Consider the following 24,239-nt stretch of genomic DNA (forward strand, 5'->3'; position numbering starts at 1 on the left):
AGTCAGCTCGTTCTCACCTTTCCTATGCGTTCACTGTATTGAACTTCTTACACATCCCTAACCCATAGAACACTTCAGGAACTCTGATGATGTCAATATTCAATATGCCATGAGAATCTCCTGCGAGATTTAAATACTTAGAACAAGTACGAATATATCATGTTATATAATAGTGAGTTAGTAGCAATTATTTTGCATCAATGAAATCAAAACCTACAACCTGTTTCCCAGTCATTGACCGGGTCAGGGATGGAATGAATGAAGCCCCATCTAGCGGCGAGCATAGGAATTGTGCCGGCTGCCGAAGCCTGTCGCACTCCTCTGGGGCAATGATTAATGACTGACAGATTAAATGAAATGATAGTGGAGAGTGTTGCTGGAATGAAATATGACAGGGAAAACCGAGTACCCGGAGAGAAACCTGTCCCGCCTGCTCTTTGTCCAGGACAAAGCTCACATGGAGTGACCGGGATTTGAACCACGGTACCCAGCGCTGAGAGGCCGACGCGCTGCCACCTGAGCCACGGATGCTACTATTTTGCATCAAACAGAGTAAAATTTATCTGATGAAATTTTCATTCCGAAAGGCAATACTTAACAAAATTTGTGGAGACGTCAGCGTGGTACAGGTTGATCCTGAGGAAACTAACAGAAGTATTGAACTTCGCGTACAGCACCGGGCCTCTCAGACCCATCACATCGCATTTTAGTTAATGCACTCCAATAATAATTCGAGTCTCATATAAAATGTCCAGCTCCATGGCTAAATGGTTAGCGTGCTGGCCTTTGGTCATAGGGGTTCCGGGTTCGATTCTCGGTAGGGTCGGGAATTTTAACCATCATTGGTTAATTTTACTGGCACGGGGGCTAGGTGTATTTGTCGTCATCATCATTTCATCCTCATCACGACGCGTAGGTCGCCTACGGGAGTCAATTCAAAAGACCTGCACCTGGCGAGCCGAACATGTCCTCAGACACTCCCGGCACTAAAAGCCATATGCCATTTCATTTCATTCCATGGCCAAGTGACTTGCGAAAAGAGTAAGTAGCTTTTAAGTTGCTAAAAACTACGGATAGTTTTGCTTCGTTGTGTTTGTTACCGGATGTTACGCTGCTGTTCGAGTCAAAATCGGTTATTGTGGCCCCCTCATTCCGAGAAACTCACACTTTGCGAGAGACAATCACAGGACCCGTGCTGAGTAAAGATGAACGCTCCCACTCGACCCGCTCGGTCGGCGATTACAGTGAGCTTGTACACGCATGAACAGAAATGGTATCCCCATATAAACAAAGCATGGTATCCCCCCTCCCCCTCACTTAACGCATTTCTGCAGGTAGACATCCCGCTACAAGTCTTTGTTGTGATTGAAATGGGCACCGTGGCGGATGCATAGCATTACACACACTGTGCCTTCAGCATTGCCCGTTCACTCCCTCCCTTCCTTTTCAGTACTGGTGTGGGGCAGTGTTGATTGTTTATGTCGGGACATCATTTCTATGCATGCGTGTTCTACCAGTCTCGACGCAGCCGAGTCCGACTTGCAGACCCGACCTGATCGGAACTGGACAACGTGGAATATGATTTAGCTTCCGCTCACACAGTGAAACACATCCAAGTAACAAACGAATAACTAGAGAGGAAGTCGGACATGCCGTTATGGGCATTGCAGTACTTCGCCAGGGTGTGGAACAAGGCTGCTGTTACTATCGAATACGTTTAATGCCTGGAGTGTTCGAACGTGTCCGAGAGGCGGCGTGTTCAGGCGTGCATTCAGATGTATGGTGGATATTTTGAGGACTTATATTAGAATGCAGTATCCCTGCTGGCACGCCAACATGGCGAGAGCTACTCGACATGGGATATGCCAGGTAAGGCTATTACCAGTACTTCCCGTAAGTTGAAAAGTCTGTAATTCGGAAACGATCGACCTCAAGACATATGTTCATAGGGACTTTCTGTGATGTTTTGGGATGCAATATCCACCCCCCCCCCCCAGTTACTTCGAAAATGCTTAGAAACACCCTATATAGACCACCTCAGCGGCCAGCATACAGATGATGCAGTAGAGTTGGTAACTGATCCAAACTTTACAGTACGGGTCAAAAGTTTAGGACCATATTAAAAAGCATGAACCTATCTGAGACGGTGTGACGTAAAACCACTAGCAAAACAAAAATATCATGAAGTTCCATCTAGAACCTAAAATTGTGCTACTAGACCTGGGTATTTTTCCCTGAACTCTCGCATCTAATATGATATACGTCGCCTGATTTAATTAATTTACGCCAAGTATTGCATAAGTTATACATTATTGACTGTTGGAAGGTCACCTCAGAAAGTCAACATTTTTGGAAATATTATGTGCTATATACTTTAATTGGTTTCAAGTATCACCACTAAGATTGTAGACTTCCGAAAAAATGCGGCACCGACTTGCCCGTTTATTTTTTTTTCATAGCAGCGCTAACATGGTCAACTTTTCGTTGTTCTTGTCATAGGTCTCAGTGTGAGCTACTGGCATCAGAAATGTGCTCTTGGATGCCATCCACAGAGTTCAAATGAAACTATCAGGGCAGATAAGTCTGATGCCGATAGCTCGTTCTGAGACCGTTAGCCATACATGGCAAAGGCAAAGAAAAACCAACCATTTTGGCCCTGGTTCGATAAAGATAAAACACGCAAAAAATCGGTGCTGCATAATTTCGGAATGTTTATATTTATAGTAAAATGGCCCCCAACTATTGCTAAGTCTACAAAAAATCTTGGTGGTGATACTTGAAACCAATTAGAGTATATAGTATTATCGGCACACTTTATCTTGGTGCATTTATACCCTAGTGCTGAATCGGTCGGCCTCGGCAATCTTCGAGATTCGTACTGGCAACCTTTGAAACACAAACTATGAATCGCTTAAGCATCGTTGTGCGACATCTGGCGTACACTTTACGTACTAGTACTGTTGTTGTTTACACAGCAAAGCCAAACTATAGAATTCATGCTAGGAACAAGATTCGCATCGAGAAATGTTATATAATGTTGTATAATGTGTATGTGACATAGTTGTTGGCTTAAGATAATTACGGTTTAGAAACTTCATATCGATCGATCATATTCTCGATTCAATTCAGAATTCATTTTCATTCAGTTGGCAGCGCTATCGGAACCGGGACAGCTCCCTCCTTACTCCTCACCCCCGTACACAAATGCACCAAGATAAAGTGTGCCCATAATACATTATATATTACCTAAATTTTTTATCTTTTGGTGTGACCTTCCAAGAGTTAAAAATTCACAACTTCCACAGTATTAGAACTAACTCAATGAAATCAGGCGACATATATTCTATTAGATGTGACAGCCCATAAAGAAAAATACACAGGTCTAGTGGCACAATTTTGGGTTCTAGATGACATTTTGTGGTTTCTTTATGTGGCCCTACACGTTTGACAGGTACTGCATAAGGAGCTGTCATCGCTAGTCCCTAATTATGCCGCCATGTTTCCTTTCTGAATGAGCTCAATTATATTCTCTAACGGAAGGACCTTTGGGATTTCATTACAATTACTTGACATTAGTACATTCCTATAATTTAATGTAAATTTACATCTATGAAATGTTTGGCTGAATGCAGCCATCACATTATATCCGCTGATCGGTCGAAGTCTAACCGTGGCTAACCACTTTATGCAGGACTCTATAAGCATCCAGTTTACCTACCCTCAAGCAGAATTTCAAGTATAGGTGATGTAATACCTACCACCGGAACTGAATACTCCAATCACAGGACGTGACCTGAGACATGTTAACCCTCCGTTACACGCGCCGCGGAGTGAGAGTCCGCACTTTATTATTCTTTGGTATCATAGGCCGAAAATGCAAGGCAGAACGGGCTACCTTCTTGTAGCTTCCTTCTGCAACAATACAAAGCCCGTGACGGTGTGAGAATGTCTGAGTAATCGCCGAGCTGTCGATTACAGAAGTTTATATTGTCAACTGCAGACTTGCGGAGTCTGAGTCCGCAGGCGTGTATTGGTGAGTTGTTAATCTTACTCACTCTTTTGGTAAGTCATTCATTCTTCCGTTACTATTTATTATAAAATTATATAATTTTACTACTACACATGTAGTAGTGGGCTCATTTTGATATATTTCCTACTTGTGATTATTTACAGTGGGATAAACACAATATCACAAAATGAGCTATGAATAATTATTTTGCATCCTATTTCCAAGGAGTTGGTGCGATTTATTCCGAGAGTTACGGATCAAATCGAGCAGTGGTTGGACGACGAAAAGTTGGTGCAAGTGATGATAGTGATCGGGACGTCGTAAACAATAGTGATCGTAATTCTCAGAGCAAACAGTCCACGTGTGAAGAGGACGTGACTGAAAGTGAGCAGCATGAAATGTATGTTGGAAAGGACGGGACCCGGTGGAATCATCGGCCTGTAATGAACCGTAATGGAAGGGTGAGGAGACCTGAACGTTATCTTATAAAACACTTGCCTGAAGTAGTAGGAGTTGCCATAAATACTGAGACGCCAGTTGAAGCTCTGCAATTGTTCTTTACTGACGAAATGCTACAAGAAATCGTAACATGCACAAATCGCTATATATACCCTTGTGTCATACAAGTCAAGAAAAGACAAAGTTGTATTGGTTCCATCTACTTTCCATGAAAACAATTCTATTGATGGCGATTAAGATGGATCAAAACCCTCAATGATTACCTTCTATAATGACATGAAGTCGGGCGTTGATAAGGTGGATGAAATGAAATGCACTTACTCCGTGGCAAGAACATCACGACGTCGTGACTTCTTCCGTGCGATAAACATCAATTAATAGGATGTAACGATTACAATTTTATTCCGAGAAGTAAATTAATAACCAATTATTGTTAATTTAAAATTAGTTTTGCTAAGTCCTGTGATTTGCAGTTGATAACTTCTAATTTATCCTAAAGGACTGAAATGTTCTTGTAAATGTAGGCTATATATAAAATTATCAATATAAATAAAATCGAAATAAAGTAATTATGATGCAAGACAGATTGACAGATGAGAGAAATCAGGAATTCGTGGAAAAAGAATTGAAATGAAAAGAATGGAAGCTTACAAACAATCGCGGACTGTCAGTCCGCGCGCGTGTATTGGTGTTACAACAGAGCGCGCGTTTAAAGGAGGGTTAACTTCAACTGCAATGCATTTCACTTAATGTTTGAATTTATATTTATTGGTATGTGTCTCTTCCTGGCATCCAACATTCATTTTATAAGCTCACCGGACAAAAATTAGTCACCCCTGGAGAAATCATTACAAGCGTCATTCAATACCGTGTAACTCCACTTCTGGGCTCGATAACCGCCTGGATTCGCTTAGGAAGTGAGTCCACGAGGTTGTGCAGGTACGTCGCATCCAAGTTAAGCCACTCGCTGAGGATTTGAACGCTGATGTCGGCGTTTTACCCGCTGTTCCAACATGTCCCATATATTTTCAGTGGGGTTCAGGTCAGGTGATTTTGCAGGCCACTTGAAATATAATAGGGTGGGGGAGTGTTCATAAAACCAGTCACATAAGCATCCAGTTGGATGAACTTTACTGTTGTCATTCTAAACAATCGGGGTATCAGTTGCATACTCATCATGCAGATGTAGACTGGAAGGCAACACCTGCTCATGCAGAATGTTTAAATAAACATGCTGGTTCATATTAGTGGTCACCTCAGTGAGCAGGCCCAATCCATGATAAAACCACCAAAACATCACAGACCTATACCTCCGGCATGAACCCGACTTTGCACACATCCAGGATTTGGCCTTCGGTGCACTCGGCGATGTGCGTCATTGGAGTATAGGCAAAAACGTGATTCGTCCGACGACATTACGTTCTGCCAGTCAACTATTGTCCACGTTTGATGATTCGACGATTTCTAGCCCAATGAAGACGCGCAGCTGTATGTGCCTGTGTGAGCAATGACCTACCGACTCCAAATATACATTGCAAGCAGTTCCCGTCCCAATGTTCTCTCGCTAACAGTTTGGGATGGACCTTCATTTACTGACTGCAACAATTCCTGTCGGATTTGGAAGCGATTTTGATTCACAAGCCGTGAAACGCGTCTCCGATCCCTCTCAGTCAGGATCTTTTCCGACCACAATTCTGACGTCGTGTTTGTGGCCACGTGTAGTACACCGCTGTGTATAGACACCTTGAACAGTCCGCTGCGAAACACCAAAAAATCCAGCAACTTCGCGCACCGTATGGCCATGGGCACAGCCAAACACTGACACATCCTTTCTTCTACACATGTTGACGTGCCCTGTCCGCTTGAAACATGTCTCACTGATCGCTACTGCCTTATGCTCATGTAGAGGCAGTGCGGGACTCGTTCGCTGCGCCATCTGTACAGGCTTAACGATCCGTCTGTGTGCGCGCACTAGGGTGACTCATCTTTTTGTCCGGTGAGCTTATTTTGTAGTCACAGTGTTAATATGAAACAGAGTAATACCGTTGAACATTCAAGGGATGATTTTTTGAGTAGCACACACAGATCTCTTCTAGTTGTGTTTCTCGCGTGTCTGTAATTTATCTACCGCTATTGTCACATTATTAATCAATTAATGTGCCATTACTTCATATACTTCACTAACGGCACCAATACCATCATGTTCAGTTCAACATTGTTATTGAATACGAAAGTAATGAGTTAACAGAAATTACATCTAACTAAACTAGAAAATAACTGTGAAACTACACAGTCTTTGTCTTTGATCCACTGGCGTGCACTGAACTGCTAATATCTAAGGCAAGTACAGCTGTCTCGTCGATCCGCTCGCACTACCGCAGTTCAGCTTCTCCAACGAGCTGGATTTCCTTGCCGGCGCGAAAGAGCTACCCAAGCGAAATTTAAATCGCTTGGATGACATATTCACTTGAAGCTTCCTTGTCCTGGGTAGAGGGCGTGGCTGTTGCCCCTCCTCCGACAGCAACTTACGGTGAAAGGCCAGCTAGCTTAGGTAGGGCCTGTTAGTTTCAATACTTGACACTCGAAGTGTTTAGCGCCACACACTAGAGGCTACAATTAAACAGTATAGCCACTTAAAATCGTCTTGCTAATAAAAATACAGCCTGTTTATGAAATCAATTGTAATATAAAAGAATATATTTTATTTTTGGATTTCGGCACGTATAAAGTTTTATCGAGCGATTCATTAATAGCACGTGTACAGTATGTTTTCCGATAGTCGTAGAAAAATATTTAGGTTGCCCAGCATGAACACAGAGCTAAGCGAATGTTGTATTTGGTTGTCTGTAATGGTGGCATATAGTGAATTTTTGTAGTGTTACACTTGGATTACAGGTGAAGTTTACGTGAGTTCTGTGCCATTATTAATTAATACTAGCAGTTTCCCGCTGGCTCCGAACGCAATGTACAAAGTATGGTGGTGTTCGTTACAATCTTCATGGATGTATTTGCAAAGTTTCCAGTTAATGAAATAAAGCACATGATCTGCTGTGGTAATAGAATGTAATATTATGTCAACAAAACACTTGAAAATACATCACACAAAGAAATTGAATTAAACGTTCCTTGGAACAACACTACGCGCCGAACTGTTAAAAAGTCCTTCAAAGATCTTCGTCATGGAGACAAATGCACTCATAACTTTTCTCAGAATCTACCAATTTAAGTAGTTATTACCTCAAAAGAAAGCGCTTGATCCACTGAGTGTTTTTAGACAAGAACGAACTGCGTACCTCAATTAGAACGAAATATATGATTGCTTCAACAAGAAAAAATGTTGAAGAAATGAGACGTCAAATTGAATGTGCACTCATAACTTTCTTCATAATCAACCAATTTGAACAGTTAAGAGCTGAAATGAAAGAACTTGATCCACTGAGTGTTCTTAGGCCAAAACGAACTCCGTATCTCAATTAGAACCAAAGATATGATTGCTTCAAAGAGACAAAAAGTTGAAAAAATAAAATAGTTTGAGGAAGGTGGAAGTTAAGTGATTTATAGTACTTGATGACAAATCTGTGCATGAATACCTTTCAGATAAAAAATTTTGGCCAGGCTGACTGACTTTAGTTTTCATATTTTTTCAGTGTATAGATAATGTGTGTTATGCGTCGTGACGCTGTAGATTAAGTTATGATGGTGTCGTCACTGCCGTGAATATCAATTTGGAAATCTGTGCGTGTAGTGGAAAACATTCTTGAAAGGCCTTTCCCAGGTAGACCTTTCCACGAAAAATGCAGCCTTATAAAAGAAAGTAGGCCAACTCCAGATTTACCAGGTTTAACAAAACAAGTAAAAACAAGCAAAATATCATATTGGAGGAATTATTCAAGGCGCACCAAACTCCCTTTCACATTACAAATATCGACTGGATTTGAATCCCCCTTCCTGACTGCAGAGTACCTGAAAATACGCAGCTGAGTTCACCTCCAAAACTCATTCATGTGAGTCATCATTTCAAAAGTTCTCTGATACCTAAAATATATGTTTGTTTGTTTTATTTATTTATTTATTTATTTATTTATTTATTTATTTATTTATTTATTTGTTTATTTATTTATTTATTTATTTATTTATTTATTTATTTATTTATTTATTTATTTATTTATTTATTTATTTATTTATTTATTTATTTATTTATTTATTTATTTATTTATTTATTTGGTTGTTATATTTCCACTTAGTTATCAAGTGAGTTCATAAAATGGTAATGTTGACTTTAGAGAGAGTAGTGGGCTACGATTGTTTATATTTTAAAAATATTTTTGCAGCTGGGGTAACGAATATATTCACTGCACGCCACTGCTTTGATCATATTGAAAGACTACGTTCCTATAGTTTTAAAACAGTGGAATACCTAATAAATAATATGTTTATTCCATTCCTAATTTTATCATAAACGAATCTTCGTCAGACGTGAGTTGTTATTATGTGCGTGAAATATAGCGCCGTGATATACGAGCTACATGCAATCTTTTCATCATAGCTGTAACGCAGGTTGCATACACAATATCCTCTAAAGCTATCCGGGAAAACAAAAACTGGTTCAAATCCGTTCAACAGTTACTGTACGTGGCCACACGTGTAAAATACAACGATCGTTGATAGAGTGTCTGCGTGTAGATCTAGATAATGCTTGACATATACACCACTGCTTAACGGAAGTATTCTTTAAAAATATGTAGCTGTTATGCAAATCTGGCGATTAGTGATTTACTCATCGTTCTAACGATAATAACAGACTTCTTGTGGCGGTACACAGAATAGAGTAGGCTTTGGCTTAACAACGGCCTTGCAGCTCTACTTTCGGGAGACGGAAGGCCTGGTCCCCACCGTCGGCTGCCCCGAAAATGGTTTTCCAATCTCCTGCACCAAGGCGAATGCCCGAGCAGTTACTATTTTAGGCCACGGCCGCACCCGCCTTACCTTCTCCGTAAATCACATCAGCGATAAATATCTTCCTGGGCTGAGAGATGGCGTTACCGTCTAGAAGGACCGCCATATCCTTCCGGATACGGAATGAAAACTTTAACAGCTTCGGAATGTGCGGTGTTGCTGAACCATACACAAATGCATTTCTGATTAATTCCTAAACTATATATTTACGCCTTTTCTTATTTAAAAGAAAGAAAAATATTTTGTCAGTCTGTCTGTCTACCTGTCAGGTTATCAACTGGGAGGCTGGTTGGATCCTCAGATACCTAGACGGGAGCAGTAGACTTACTCAGTTGCGGGTTGTGGCATTCGACCTCATCGGCTTATATTTTATATTAAAACTGACTTTACTTCGAAGAGTTGGATCTCTTTCTTTTTTCTACTTCTGGTTAGGTTTAAGAGGGGGTGCTATCTAGATGTACTTCCGTCAAAAAACAGTAATGACCACAAACACCGCTTTTGATTCAAGAGAATAAGACGAAAGAGAAAATGAATGCTATCACTGAGTTCCTCATGGATACCTGTATCATGGATGCCTGTATCATGTGCACTACTGAAAATGTGGATTCCTTTGCGTTAAGCAAACAAAGACAGACTTCGTTTATACATTTCTTAACTTTCTTCCTTTCCCACTTTATAATCAAAGAACCCGGTCATTTATTTCAAGAATTTACATCTACTGGAAGAAGGAAAGGAGAAGTAATCTAAAACGCTTTACTTAAAATGGTCTATTAAGTTTTTTCCTTTTTCATCAGTTTAACTTCGCACTAACACAGGCAGGTTTTCAGTGACGCTGAGATAGGATAGGAATAAGACTGGAAAGGTAGCACCATAATCCTTGTTATTAAACTACCAGCAGAGAGATGCGAATATTCAGATGAGAGATATATAGCGTAATTCAGCTAAGTTGTTACAGCTAAATAACTTCTAATCCTTAAAGGTATTGTGACTACGAGCAGTTTTTCATCCTTTTCCTTCTGCACGACTTAGGAAACTTCCAGCCGTCTCCATCGAAGAATGTCTGGAACAGGAACATAGCCTAATTACTATACCTATGCAAAGGTCTTGGTGTCTGTCCAGGGACTCAGAATAGTCAATGTCATCATTGGAATTCAAATTTTGGATCCCTGAATGGTGCACTTTCCCAGTCTCTTGTATTCCATAGCCTAACCAACTAGTCCATCGTGTACGAACAAACAAACAAACAACACAGCACAATAGCCTTGAAGGGCCTTGGCTTACCAAGCTACCGCTGCTCAGCCCAAGGGTGGCAGATTACGTGTGGTCAGTGCGACCAATCTTCTCGGCCATTATTCTTGGCTTTCTAGACCAGAACTGTCTCATCGTCAGATATTTCCACAACACTTGTGCTCATGCAGGCTGAATGGGCCTCAAGCCAGCCCTCATATCCAGGTAAAAGTCCCTGACCTGATCGGGAATCCAACGCGGTTTGAGGCAGACTCACTACCCCTAAATCGCTTTTCTTCACCTCCGTACAGGCCATAAAGGCCCTTGGAGGAGTGGAAGGTAAAGGCTTCCACCATTGTTAACCTCGGCACGTGGTGGGGTAGAGTGGTTACGACTTCCTGACGGGGATTCGAACCCACGTCCTTCCGGGCGAACCGAGCACGCCTTTACCGCCCCTCCTAAATCGCTTTACTTTACTTAAAAAGGATCTAGTACGTTTCTCACTTTTCACCAGTTTAACTTCACACTGACACGGGCAGGTTTTCAGTGACGCTGATATAGGATAGGAATATGACTGGGAAGGTAGCACCCGAGTCCTCGTTATTGAACTACCGGCGGAGAGATACGAATTCACCCTCTCTCAGATACAGGCTTAATACGATCTCTACCTCACAGCCAGCTCGCTCGGTACTATGAGTTCGTCGATCCGTGTAAGCTCAACACGGGTTCTGTTCAGCTGTATGGGAAGTTATTCACATTTTATGCGAGAGCACGGCCTGTTGTAGGACCGAACACTTGATAGAGCTCATGGCTCACAACGTGGGCCGCGGTCGAGACGAGCCCACCGAAGGTAAGTCTAAGTGGGTCAGGGTGCCCTTGATAGGTGCGTACGTCATGGTGGGCCTTCAACTTCAACAACTGGAGCTACGGTTCTGCCTAGGCCTGCCACTTTTCCTCAAAGAATTCAAAGCAGCATTTACTGAACCTCCTATATCCTTACGAAGAAATACATTTACAGCCGCGTTCGACTGAAAAAAAGATTGATTTTAAATAATAATATAATATAATATAATATAATATAATATAATATAATATAATATAATATAATATAATATAATATAATATAATATAATATAATATAATATAATATAATATAATATAATATAATGTAATATAATATAATATAATATAATATAATATAATATAATATAATATAATATAATATAATAGAATATAATATAATATAATATAATATTAACTATTTGTTTTTTCGTCGCATCAACCCAAACAGGTCTTAAGGCGACATTGAGAGAGGAAAAGGTTAGGATTGGGGAAGAAGCGACCGTGGCCTAATTAAGTCACAGCCCGAGCATTTTCCTGGCGTGAAAATGGGAAACCACGGTAAACCATCTTCAGTGCTGCGATAGTGGGGATTCGAAACCACTACTGCAAGTTCACAGCTACTTGACAAAATCGCGTAGCCAACTTTCTCGGTAAATAATAATAATAATAATAATAATAATAATAATAATAATAATAATAATAATAATAATAATAATAATAATAATAATAATATCCTGTAGCGCAAACTTAAGAAAAAACTTCAAGACCATAAGAGTTTCCAAGAAAAGCCGAAGCTGAAAACAGGGAAGGTGTGGACCAAAGAAAGCAAAAAAAGAAAAGAAAAGAAAGGAAAAAGGAAAGCAACAACACCGGCAAGCCTATGTGGTCTGACACCATGGTTGGCCAGTTCGAGTCCCATTGGTGGAAAAAATTCACCATCAGAATGTTGGCCGGCTGGATAGGAGAGGTGGTGGCATGCATTTCTAATCGCTAGATTGCGTGCCAAAAGCCTGGACTCCATTCCAAATCCTTCTGCAGTGTTCTTATGAAGTGAGGGAATACGTCGCTGTTGATGGACATCCGAACCCCTGTGGGTGCGGGTGGTAGAATAACACCCACGGTATCGCCTGCCTACTAAAAGGGGCCTCAGGGGCTCTCAACTTGGTAGAGCGGGTTGGCGATCACAAGGCCCTTAGCTGAGTCCTGGCATTGCTTCCAGGTACCTGTGCCAGGCTCCTCACTTTCATCTCTCCTATCCGACCTCACTTGGTCAACTCTTGTTCCTTTCGACCCCGACGGTATTAAATTTGCGGATCCTAGGGAGTCTTTCATTTTCATCCCCTTCGTGGCCCTTGTCTTCCACTGACCGATTTCTTCATTTTTCGAAGTATCGGATCTCTTCCATTTTCCTCTCTGATTAGTGTTAATAGAGGATGGTTGCCCAGTTGTACCTCCTCTTAAAACAATAATCACCACCTGATGGACATTCGTCCGTCGGATGGCGACGTTAAGCCTTGACCAGACCCCTTGGTGCTCTTCGACAAGAGTAGGCTATGTGCCGGCATCGGCCTTCTTAATACCATATATCACGTCATTCATTAACTCCTCTGATAAAGTTGACATCAGGAAGGGCATCAGGTAGTAAAAACTCGGTACGAATATTCATCTCAATTCATACCTGATTCCGTAGAGAAACATAGACACACACACCTACAGCTGTGTGATTTCCGTTTACGCTCACCGCGACAATGCGAGAACGAAACAATATGTAGCTTCCATTAGAAGGTGCTCAAAAACAAATTTCTGCTTGTGGAAAGTTTTACCAACACGTGTTTAAAAAGGAAATTTCACTGTAAATTGAAAAATAAAAAACGAAAGGAAAAGCTGCCTTCCTAAAAACTGCCGCCCTATGCAACTGACTAGGTTCCCTAGGCCTACATCTAGCTCTACCGACGACTTCCGTCATCGACGGGTATCCAGAGCTAGTACTTACCACAAAGTAACCTACACCAAGAAATGTATCAACTAATACTTCTCAAAATAACATGAACAATCCATTAGTTCTCTTCTTAATTCAAAAGGGCATATTCTTACCACACTTCGTCTTATGGTTCACCATCTAAATGGAAAGTATTATTATGTAGTGATAAATGCATATGTTCGTTATACAGTTCATGGACATTCACTGTTGGAACATGATACACCAATCACTCAGTCAACAAATATATTATATTTGTTATAGATTATTTTCTTGATAAAAAATATACTCCTTTGATCATAAGTATATGCGTATCTGCTGTCCTTCTCCACTTCAGGAACTAAATATGCACACTGATATGAATCAAACTTGGTACAAAAACAGCCCTGAAAATCATAAAACAATGCTAACTAAAAGTAACTAAATTCGGGAAAAACACTCAAATTTATTAGAAAATACTTTATTTTTTGTTCACGAGGCTTCTAGAATGAACGTAAAGGAATAAGTAGTTTGGTACAGCCACTACCCATACTCATTTAATTCTGATGAAGTCCTACAAATTTCACCGACCACATTAAGTTGAAAAACTCGCTCTCAGTGAGATGACTAACATAATTAATAATTTAACGGCATTATTTTATCCTGTGATAGATGCATGTATGACCTAACATTGGCCATCATGGTCTTACTAATTCGGACCTAGCGTCCGTGATTATGCACACAGCAATTTTTTTCTGGTACTTCATTTCACTCTACACATTTTGAAATGGCTTGTATGCGCCCAACTTCTTTGTTCTGCATTTGGGAGCATAGTGACTTTATTAGGACTTGGTAGAAGAATATTAAATAAACATCTTGAAATCATATCTGAACATGTAGGCACCACATTAAGCCTCTATTAGGTATTCATGTATTTTAGTAGGTGCTGAAAATTGTCAGGGAAGAAGCTTACTGCATATCATCAGGTACTTTTTCGTCTAGAACAGTCTAGCAGTGTCATAATGAACTGACGCTATACCCCTGTCTGTAGGAGTGAGTAATAGTGCGATGAATTTTACTACGTACTGTTTCTTGTGTTGTAATTATGTATATCGGAATTTACTTTACATACTATGTTTGTGTAACTTCAATTTACACCAACAATTAGTAACAGACTCATTCATGGAGGCAAAGGCGGTCGGGAATAGACCTCACTCTATGCCACAGGTTACAGACAAGGCCTCCAAAGTCTGTATGGAGAAGGCTTTTCGTTTTTTAGGTTTTTCCTATACACAGTCATAAGTAGTTATGAACATGTACATGCCATAAATGTCAATGTGGCCTAAATAGAAAATATTTTCCTTTGAATAGTTTGGTTATTAAGTGTGCTTCAAGGAAACCAAATATTATTTTTTTAAATCCACCGGTGAGAAACGTGTCTAGTTGAATAGATTAAGTGGATGACACTTCGTAACAACCACGAGTAAACAAATCTCTCTATTAATATAAGCTGTGAAAATGTACTTCATGTACTTGAGTGGAGACTTCGCATCACAGCTAGTTTGCAGTTTTACGCGAAGGTTGATATCACGATCATAGCCACATACTTCCAGTTTTACCAGGAATTTGAACTACAAAACGTGACGTTTCAATTGCATTGACAGGGACTTGAAACGCAGAATCTTCGTGAGAAGTCAGTGAAGACACCAGTCGTTAACACTGCTAGCTCTCTAAATGAGGAAGTCAAGTTTTATAGACAGGCAGATGGTTTATTTTACCACCCTAACTTGTCGACACTTGATCATGCATATAACCAGATTATTTATATAAACTACATTTAACTCCAGCTTTATTGTAAATAATATAAATGTTTATTGGATTTACGTCCCACTAACTACTTTTACGGTTGTCGGAGACGACGAGGTGCCGGAATTTAGCCCCGCAGGATATCGTTATGTGCCAGTAAATCTACCGAAACGAGGCTGACTTATCTCAGCACCTTCAAATACTATGGTCATCTGACGAGAAGTCGCGTGGAGAGGGGTAAGCGGTGCGAGGGGTAAGCATCGCTGCCGCGCATGCGCGCTTCTCAAGTCCCAAGACCTGACAATAAACATCTGTTCCGTCCTCGGTGACTCTTGCTAACTGAGGTTCTGTCGTGAAGTTTCAAAGTAGTAGAGTGTCTTAGTTACACATTCACCGTAAGTACTGTATAATGAACAGTTTGATAAGGAATATGCATTGATTCAGAGAGCTTGCATTGTCTGGCACGACTGATGTTTGTAGCTAAGAGTGTAGTATCTGTACTCGTGCCGTACCTACAAGCTGCCGCGACTTCTCGTCAGACGCAGATAGTACCACCGGACTGAGCCAAGATCGAACCTGCCAGGTTAGGGTTAGAAGGACAGTGCCTCAACCGTCTGAGCCACTCAGCTCGACCAACTCTACTGTACTATCTAAGAGATAGGCCGACATAGGAAATGTTAAATTTTTATTGAGCAATGGTGAATGATGTTGAAAGGAACAGATGTATGATTTACAATGTGATTGTTCTGTCGTTTGTTTTTACAAGAGCCCAACACTGCAGGTTCAAGCTTGCGACGCTCCCGTAGCTGTCTCAATCGTCCTGCAGATGTACCGGTATTTTTGGTCTGATTTGGTCCGTTGTTTAGTCCAACTTCCTCTTGAATACATTTGCTGTCGACTTTTACCCGCTTATTAATAATGTATTCGGGCATTTTTGGGAAGCACGCCAAAATTCGTCAATTTTCACTCAAAAACCCTTCAATATTTTCATTTTCTCGTCACCGAGACAAATCAAATTATGCCTCACTCGTCTCTGCGTGACATCTTTACGCCAAGTTCCAACGCAGTAGCTGACTTTCGACCGCCAAAAACATACCTTAACTGGACGACCATCGTTGAGAGAGGTCATGCATATTAAGTCAGCTACCGCGGTCACGTCTTGCGCATTCATCCTTCCACTTTAAAATAATATACAAACCATTTCCATATAGGTAATAGGCTACTTATTGAGCCATAATCACTTCTTGCGTTACAAGAAAAGCGTCACATCGATTTCTCGCCGAAACCTCCCGACCCCACGTCAACATTTCAATATCGTATGACTACAGGTGAAAATATTGGGATAACAGAGTCACAGCTGAGTACTACTTACCTCGAGCTGGGTCATGTCGAGAGCCAGGTCGAGAACTCGTCGAGCTCCCAATGTGTTGAACTCGATTGCAACCCGCAGCTTCTGGTCGAAGCGCACGTTGGCTGCACAGTGGAACACTACACTCACGTCCTTGGTGAGCAGGGTTCGGTCCTCTGCACTCAGTCCCAGTCCTTCCAAGGTCACATCACCACGAACCACTTTAAGATGAGATGTAAAGCCAGGCCTTTGGCTACGGAGTCCATCGAAGATCTAAATAAAGAGATTTATGTTAGTTTTTGAAAAACACAAGGAAACACTACTAAATCAAGAAATATAGCGAACTAGACGATAAGACAGGTTGTATTTAACTAGACCAGCGATGTCAAACAGAGCGTACCATATATGCGCCATAAATAACGCATGCGCTGCTAGAGAGCGCTGAGTACGCCGCTACGGATACAGACTTCAGAGGGGCTGTACAAAGCAGTACCTGCAATTTTTCACACAGACTGGATAAAGGCCCTTACGTTTTTAGTTGGCTTTGCGGAACACGTTTACAATTTAAATTTGAACTGTAAACAAAACCCCTTGTAATTTACATTATGGCACGTATGGTTAACAGTTTCAAGATGAAGCTTTCATCGTTCATGTCTAACATATCATAACGCAACTTTTTTCAATCTCAACTTATTCAAGCCTCTGGACACTACAATAATTCACATGGTATGATTACTGATAACAATTATTTATGAAGAAAAAATATTGCAGTATTTTAAAAAGATGCCAGAATAGACTTTGACAGTAGATATCAGAACTTGGAGGTAACTGGAAGTCTTCTGTCGACCTCATGTTGCAAATATACAAAACTAGCTGGTGTGTATTTGTCTTTGAAGGGTTAGTTTTTGTAGTTACAACAGTAATATCATCTAGCGGAGATGAGTGGCAGAAGAGATAAAGCACACCTCAACTAATAACAATAGTCAATCAGTGTAACGTTATTGTTGATATGTTTTAGGGACGTGGGATGTTGTAGGTGAACATATTTCGTTTCTTCCAACTCAGTGAGATCTTCGCTTTCAATTCCACTCCCTCCCCACCAACCTCCAATCTTTTCTTTCCCTCATTCTTCGAGTGATCGTTTTTATTCCCAGTTCTATAGCCATTCTCATTATATTTATGATGATTAAGCGCTAATGACCACACGGTTTTTCAGCTTATAAAAGAAATCACAACAACAACTACCATCGCCATTCAGCTTGTTAAAATGACGACCGCGCAATAATTCAACGTCAGTGATAATCGCCGTTTATGGGCTTAGCAATGCATAGTAACCCAAAGTGGTGAATATCTCCTTTATTGTAGCTCGTAAGACAAAAATTACTTGATATAACTGTATGGAAATGTAATTCACTATAGTTATTGTTATGCATATTTCATGGATAGAGTTAATATTGCCGGAGATACACTGACTGACAGAGCAAATGCAACACCAAGAAGGAGTGGTTCGAAAGGGACGAAAGTTGGGGAAAAAACAGAGACGGCACGGACGAATAATTGATGTTTATTTCAAACCGATATGCAGGTTACACAATGCGCACGGCATCGACTCAGTAGGATGTAGGACCACCGCGAGCGGCGATGCACGCAGAAACACGTCGAGGTACAGAGTCAATAAGAGTGCGGATGGTGTCCTGAGGGATGGTTCTCCATTCTATGTCAACCATTTGCCACAGTTGGTCGTCCGTACGAGGCTGGGGCAGAGTTTGCAAACGGCGTCCAATGAGATCCCACACGTGTTCGATTGGTGAGAGATCTGGAGAGTACGCTGGCCACGGAAGCATCTGTACACCTCGTAGAGCCTGTTGGGAGATGCGAGCAGTGTGTGGGCGGGCCTTATCCAGCTGAAACAGAGCATTGGGCAGCCCCTGAAGGTACGGGAGTGCCACCGGCCGCAGCACATGCTGCACGTAGCGGTGGGCATTTAACATGCCTTGAATACGCACTAGAGGTGACGTGGAATCATACGCAATAGCGCCCCAAACCATGATGCCGCGTTGTCTAGCGGTACGGTGCTCCACAGTTACTGCCGGATTTGACCTTTCTCCACGCCGACGCCACACTCGTCTGCGGTGACTATCACTGACAGAACAGAAGCGTGACTCATCGGAGAACACGACGTTCCGCCATTCCCTCATCCAAGTCGCTCTAGCCCGGCACCATGCCAGGCGTGCACGTCTATGCTGTGGAGTCAATGGTAGTCTTCTGAGCGGACGCCGGGAGTGCAGGCCTCCTTCAACCAATCGACGGGAAATTGTTCTGGTCGATATTGGAACAGCCAGGGTGTCTTGCACATGCTGAAGAATGGCGGTTGACGTGGCGTGCGGGGCTGCCACCGCTTGGCGGCGGATGCGCCGATCCTCGCGTGCTGACGTCACTCGGGCTGCGCCTCGACCCCTCGCACGTGCCACATGTCCCTGCGCCAACCAACTTCGCCACAGGCGCTGCACCGTGGACACATCCCTATGGGTATCGGCTGCGATTTGACGAAGCGACCAACCTGCCCTTCTCAGCCCGATCACCATACCCATCGTAAAGTTGTCTGTCTGCTGGAAATGCCTCCGTTGACGGCGGCCTGGCATTCTTAGCTATACACGTGTCCTGTAGCACACGACAACACGTTCTACAATGACTGTCGGCTGAGAAATCACGGTACGAAGTGGGCCATTCGCCAACGCCGTGTCCCATTTATCGTTCGCTACGTGCGCAGCACAGCGGCGCATTTCACATCATGAGCATACCTCAGTGACGTCAGTCTACCCTGCAATTGGCATACAGTTCTGACCACTCCTTCTTGGTGTTGCATTTGCTCTGTCAGTCAGTGTATCTGGGAGTTGTGAAAAATGAAATAATACCGAATACCTCCGTTATATTATCTTCGTACGATAACAAAACATGTAACATAGAAAACTGAGATTGTGCCTCCCACAGTTTTTATTATGTACAATTTTTAATATTAATGGAGAAAATTGGTATTTTCTGGTTTGGCCCCCTTTATGTTGCTACTGTATACTAACCAAATCTATATGAATAAATGGAAGTCGGTTTGGAGCGATTTGTGTATATATAAAGGTATAGACATGAAAATAGACGTGAATTAATGAGACACTTCTAGGCATCTTAGAAACTTAAAACTTGGTACCACAGAAGTTGATGACCTCAGGATTCCTACAAAAATCGAAAATCTTCACAGATCCCTGAGGGGGCTACGCTGGTGGTTTGAAATTTGGGGCTCAGCATAAGAACGCAGTTGAATATATTTATCCAAAGCGATAACCTTATAGGTTTCGAGTGCTTAAAAGTTTCCTGAAAGTCCTAATTTTTACCCCTCCCCCAAATCAGGATGGAGCCACAATGTGCCAGACGAGCTAGAAAATTGAAATTGGGCAAAACCATAGCCTTTAGCCTGTAACTGACGACAAAAATTCCAAGATGTTTACATTTTTCACTTTTTACCCCCGACAAATATCGAAATGTGGAAGGAATTTTAATGACGGTGCAGAGATCCGTTTCGAGATATTTGGTGGCTAAAGAGTAAGTCGTATCACAAAAAGGATGGCATGATCGAACTCATCATGACGAGATCTACAACATTATTTCTATGGCGTTTTGTCGTATCACGGTCTCTTATAGGTCTTCGTTAGAATGAGCTGCATTTCTCGATTGGAGGTAAATTTGGTACTTTATACACGTAAATTTTATAGTTTGACACATTTACAGGAGAGATAGAATCATCCAATTTGGCTCACATATTGGTACGACCGGTGGCCATATGCCAGCCATATTGTATGATTCCAGCTGCTACATAAGTATGAGAAAAATAAAGGAATATTCGAAAATTGTACACAAATTGCACCGTGTTCAAAGTTTGTAACTCAATTTAACGTATAAATACAGGAGATACGAGTAAATGTCATAGGGCCAACCATGTAAATCACTAAAAATCGGCGTCTAATCCGTTTGTCGATTTGACGTACGGCACCATTTAGCAGCAGTAAATCACGAATGAAGGTCTGCACTTATAAACGCGCCCATACGTCTTCGTATCTATTGGGCCGATGCGTAAGTTCGTGCGGTTCTTATATTTTTATTTTATTTTATTTTATTTTATTTTATTTTATTTTATTTTATTTTATTTTATTTTATTTTATTGTCACTGTCACACACTATAACTCACAATCTTAATCGCTCAGTGATGTATTCACCTCCGTTCTCTATGACCTTCTGCCAACGTTCAGGTAGCAGTTGAATGCCTCGCCTGTAGAACTGTTTTGGTTTTGACTGGAAGAAATCTGTTAGCAGCTGGTTAGGAGAAGCTTCGTCAAGAAACACTTGCCCCTGAATGTGGTTAGAAAGACAGCGGTAAAGATGGAAATCTGAGGGGGCAACGTCAGGAAAATATGGACTATGAGGAAGAGGTTCCCAGCCAAGTTCAGCAATCACACCTTTGATCAACAGCACTGCATGCGGACGAGCGTTATCATGGAGCAATAAGACTGGTTGTTGTCTTTGTCTTTTGTTGTCTTCCAGAATGTGGATCATCAGACAAGTCAAACCGTCCTGCTCGAAAGCAGGAAAAAAACCCATTTTTTGTGCTGTTCTTTCAGCAATTGCTTCATTCCCGTACACTTCACAAATTGTTCTCGCAGCTCCTGCTGCACTAGATCCTTCGTTAAACTCAAAGAGTAAAATGTGTCGGAAACGCTCACTTTTGTCAACTTGACATTCCATTCCCATTCGTCTGAAATATACACAAATAATACGTTCACAATCAAGAAAACCTGTGTTTCACAACACGCAAACTCCAAACTCAGTTAAAACAACGGAATGACGATAAACAATCCCTTCACGCCGCTTTGTTGCCAACCCAAAAGAATACCGCACGAACCCATTGTTACGCCGGGAAGTTTTAAGTTTTTCGTACTTTAAGTGCATATTTCAATGTTTTTAAGAGTATATATGCATGCATATCTGAAGTGTTCTTAGTGCATCTTATTCTCAATTCTAAACAATCTGGTATTCATAATGGCATACGCCGTATCCGGGAACTCTTTATCTCGAGAAAAGGTCACCTACGTATAGAGCATGAAACCTGCGAATTTTCCTGTTTTTATAATGACTGAAATCATTAAGTTAACAAATGGACAATATTTTCTTTCATCATGCTACAAGGAAATGTTACAGAGTAAATGATCTCCAACTTCCCGTACCTGTTTTTCTGTTCATCTTACCTCTAAGTTTACGAGGTCGTTCAGACGGCGGGCTATCTCGTGCCCTCTCTTGGGTCTCATCAGCAAGTAGACAGTGCCCACTTCTGGACATGCTCGTAGCAGTTTCTCGATCAGGATCTTCCCCAAGAAGCCCGTACCGCCAGTGACCAGCACATGGCGCCCCTTGAAGAACTCCGGAATTGTTGTCATTATGGCGGAGCAGCGACTTGTCGCTCCTGATTACCTGTCTGCTGGCCTGAAAAGAAATTAAACATAAGTTTAATAATAATAATAATATCAACAATGCACCTGCAGAAATTCAAATATCCAAAAACAAAAGAATTAAAAGAGTCAACATACTCAAATATTTAAGTGAAGTAATAACAATAACAGCGGTAGAGGAAGAGAGCATGGAGGCACGAATTCACAAAATGGAAAAAGCGTGTTACACAACGATGAATATATACAAGAAACGTTAAATTGAGACACTAAAAAACTGTAATTCTTCCAACAGCTTTAATACAACATAGTGTCTGAATACCTTCTCAGATAGAAGAATAAGCAAAACAGAAAAGAAAATTAAGAAGAAAATTATGGGTTTTATTTGGAAGAGTGTGAGCCTCCGTGGCTCAGACGGCAGCGCGTCGGCCTTTCACCGCTGGATACCGTGGTTCAAATCCCGGTCACTCCATGTGAGATTTGTGCAGGACAAAGCGGAGGCGGAACAGGTTTTTCTCCGGGTACTCCGGTTTTCCCTGTCATCTTTCATTCCAGCAACACTCTCCATTCTCATTTCATATCATCTATCACTCATTAATATAAATCACTTTGGGAGTGGCGACCCCAACGTAATAACAGCCTATATCTGATTCATTCAATACATCCCTGACCCGGTCAAAGACTGGAAAACAGGTTGTAGGTTTTCATTCATTTGGAAGAGTGACATAACTTACAGGGTTTCTCTTATAAACCCAGACCGTCCAGCGGCGTTTCTACTCTCCGAGACCTAAGCAGCTGTACGGGAGGCGTGCGCATAGTTCTTGACCATGCAAGGAGCGTGCACGTGTTCGACCTGGCAAGCATGAGTCGCCAGTCTGAATCTCAGCTGTTAACATGGTGAGACATTCATCATTGCAACACCGTATTTTCGTATGTAAAAGTTAGAAACATAGAGTTTGGTTCACATATGGCGACCGGGTGGGCCAATGTTCGTGCCGAATACGGTGGTTCTATCTTTACTATAAGTGTGTCAAACTGCGAAATAGACATGAAAAGTACAAAATTTACGTGCAATCGAGAAAAATGCAGCCAAATCTAACGTATAAGGGAAAGAGATATGACAAAAAGTCATAGGACCAAAGTTGTAGATCACTCCAAATTGAATGGAGATTGTGCCATCCATTTTTTGATACGACTTGCCGTTTAGTCACCAAATGCCCCGAGACGAAGGTCTGCACTGTGAATAAAATTGCCTACATATTTCGATATTTTTCGGGGGGTAAAATGTGAATATTTTAAACATCTTGGAATTTTATCGGTTACAGGCTAAAATATATAATTTGCAAATTTCAATTTTAATTACGTGTCGGCTCGACGGGGACGAGATGTATTTGTTCAGCAATTTCCTGGTGAAGTGCCACCTTCACGAGCACAGATTCACGTAACTTAATTGCAAATAAATTTGAAACTACTAGCTCAGTGGTCAATAAAAGACATGCGTGCACACGAATAGTTTTAACAGAGGAAAAACTAGATTACATTGGTACGAATTTTGAACGGTCACCGAATAAATCACTCACAAAATTAGCACAAGTAGGGTTTTCGGTTTCTTCTGCACACAGAGCTACAAAGCTACATCAAACCGTACAGGTGTTCACGGGCCCATTGTTTAAAACCTGCTGATTCAGCCACAAGAGTGAGGTATTGTGAGTGGTATCTTGCATCACTAGGATGATCGTTTATTCGACCCACGGCTTGTGTTCTTTTCGGATGAGGCCTGGTTTCATCTGAATGGTCGTGTGAACAGTCATAATTCTCGCTATTGACTTGACTTGATTCCTTAGATTCCTGTTGAGGAGCATAGGGCCGTTCTGTGATGTGCCATGTGTTTCAGCTTTCCTCACGTATACCCAAGCTGCTCACTCTCTATCTCTACTGATGTCATATTAGGTCTTCCTCTCCCCCCCCCCCCCTGGGGATTCCACTCGAAGATTGTTTTGCTATGCTGTTATCAAGTCTACGCAGTGTATGGCCAATCCATTGCCACTTCCTTTACTTAATATACTGTTCAATCGGTAATTGGTGCGTTCTCTTCCACAGTTCCTCGTTTGATACCACTTCCAGCCAGTATATCCCTAAGATGTT

The 24,239-nt window shown here is 41.5% G+C and overlaps 1 protein-coding gene across 2 annotated transcripts in view; it reads right to left on the reverse strand.

Moving 5' to 3' along the window:
* LOC136865558 (putative fatty acyl-CoA reductase CG5065) overlaps positions 1-24,239 on the reverse strand; it is a 239,617-nt gene that overhangs the window by 48,753 nt on the left and 166,625 nt on the right. For both annotated transcript variants that reach the window (XM_067142415.2, XM_067142414.2), the window contains exons 2-3: positions 21,897-22,131; positions 16,630-16,878 (exon numbers count right to left, since the gene is read on the reverse strand). In XM_067142415.2, coding sequence (XP_066998516.2) covers positions 16,630-16,878; positions 21,897-22,085 — 438 coding nt within the window. In that variant the 5' untranslated portion in view covers positions 22,086-22,131. The remainder of the gene's footprint in view (positions 1-16,629; positions 16,879-21,896; positions 22,132-24,239) is intronic.

The sequence above is a fragment of the Anabrus simplex genome, chromosome 1, assembly GCF_040414725.1.
Source record: "Anabrus simplex isolate iqAnaSimp1 chromosome 1, ASM4041472v1, whole genome shotgun sequence".
NCBI classification, from domain to species: Eukaryota; Metazoa; Arthropoda; class Insecta; order Orthoptera; family Tettigoniidae; genus Anabrus; species Anabrus simplex.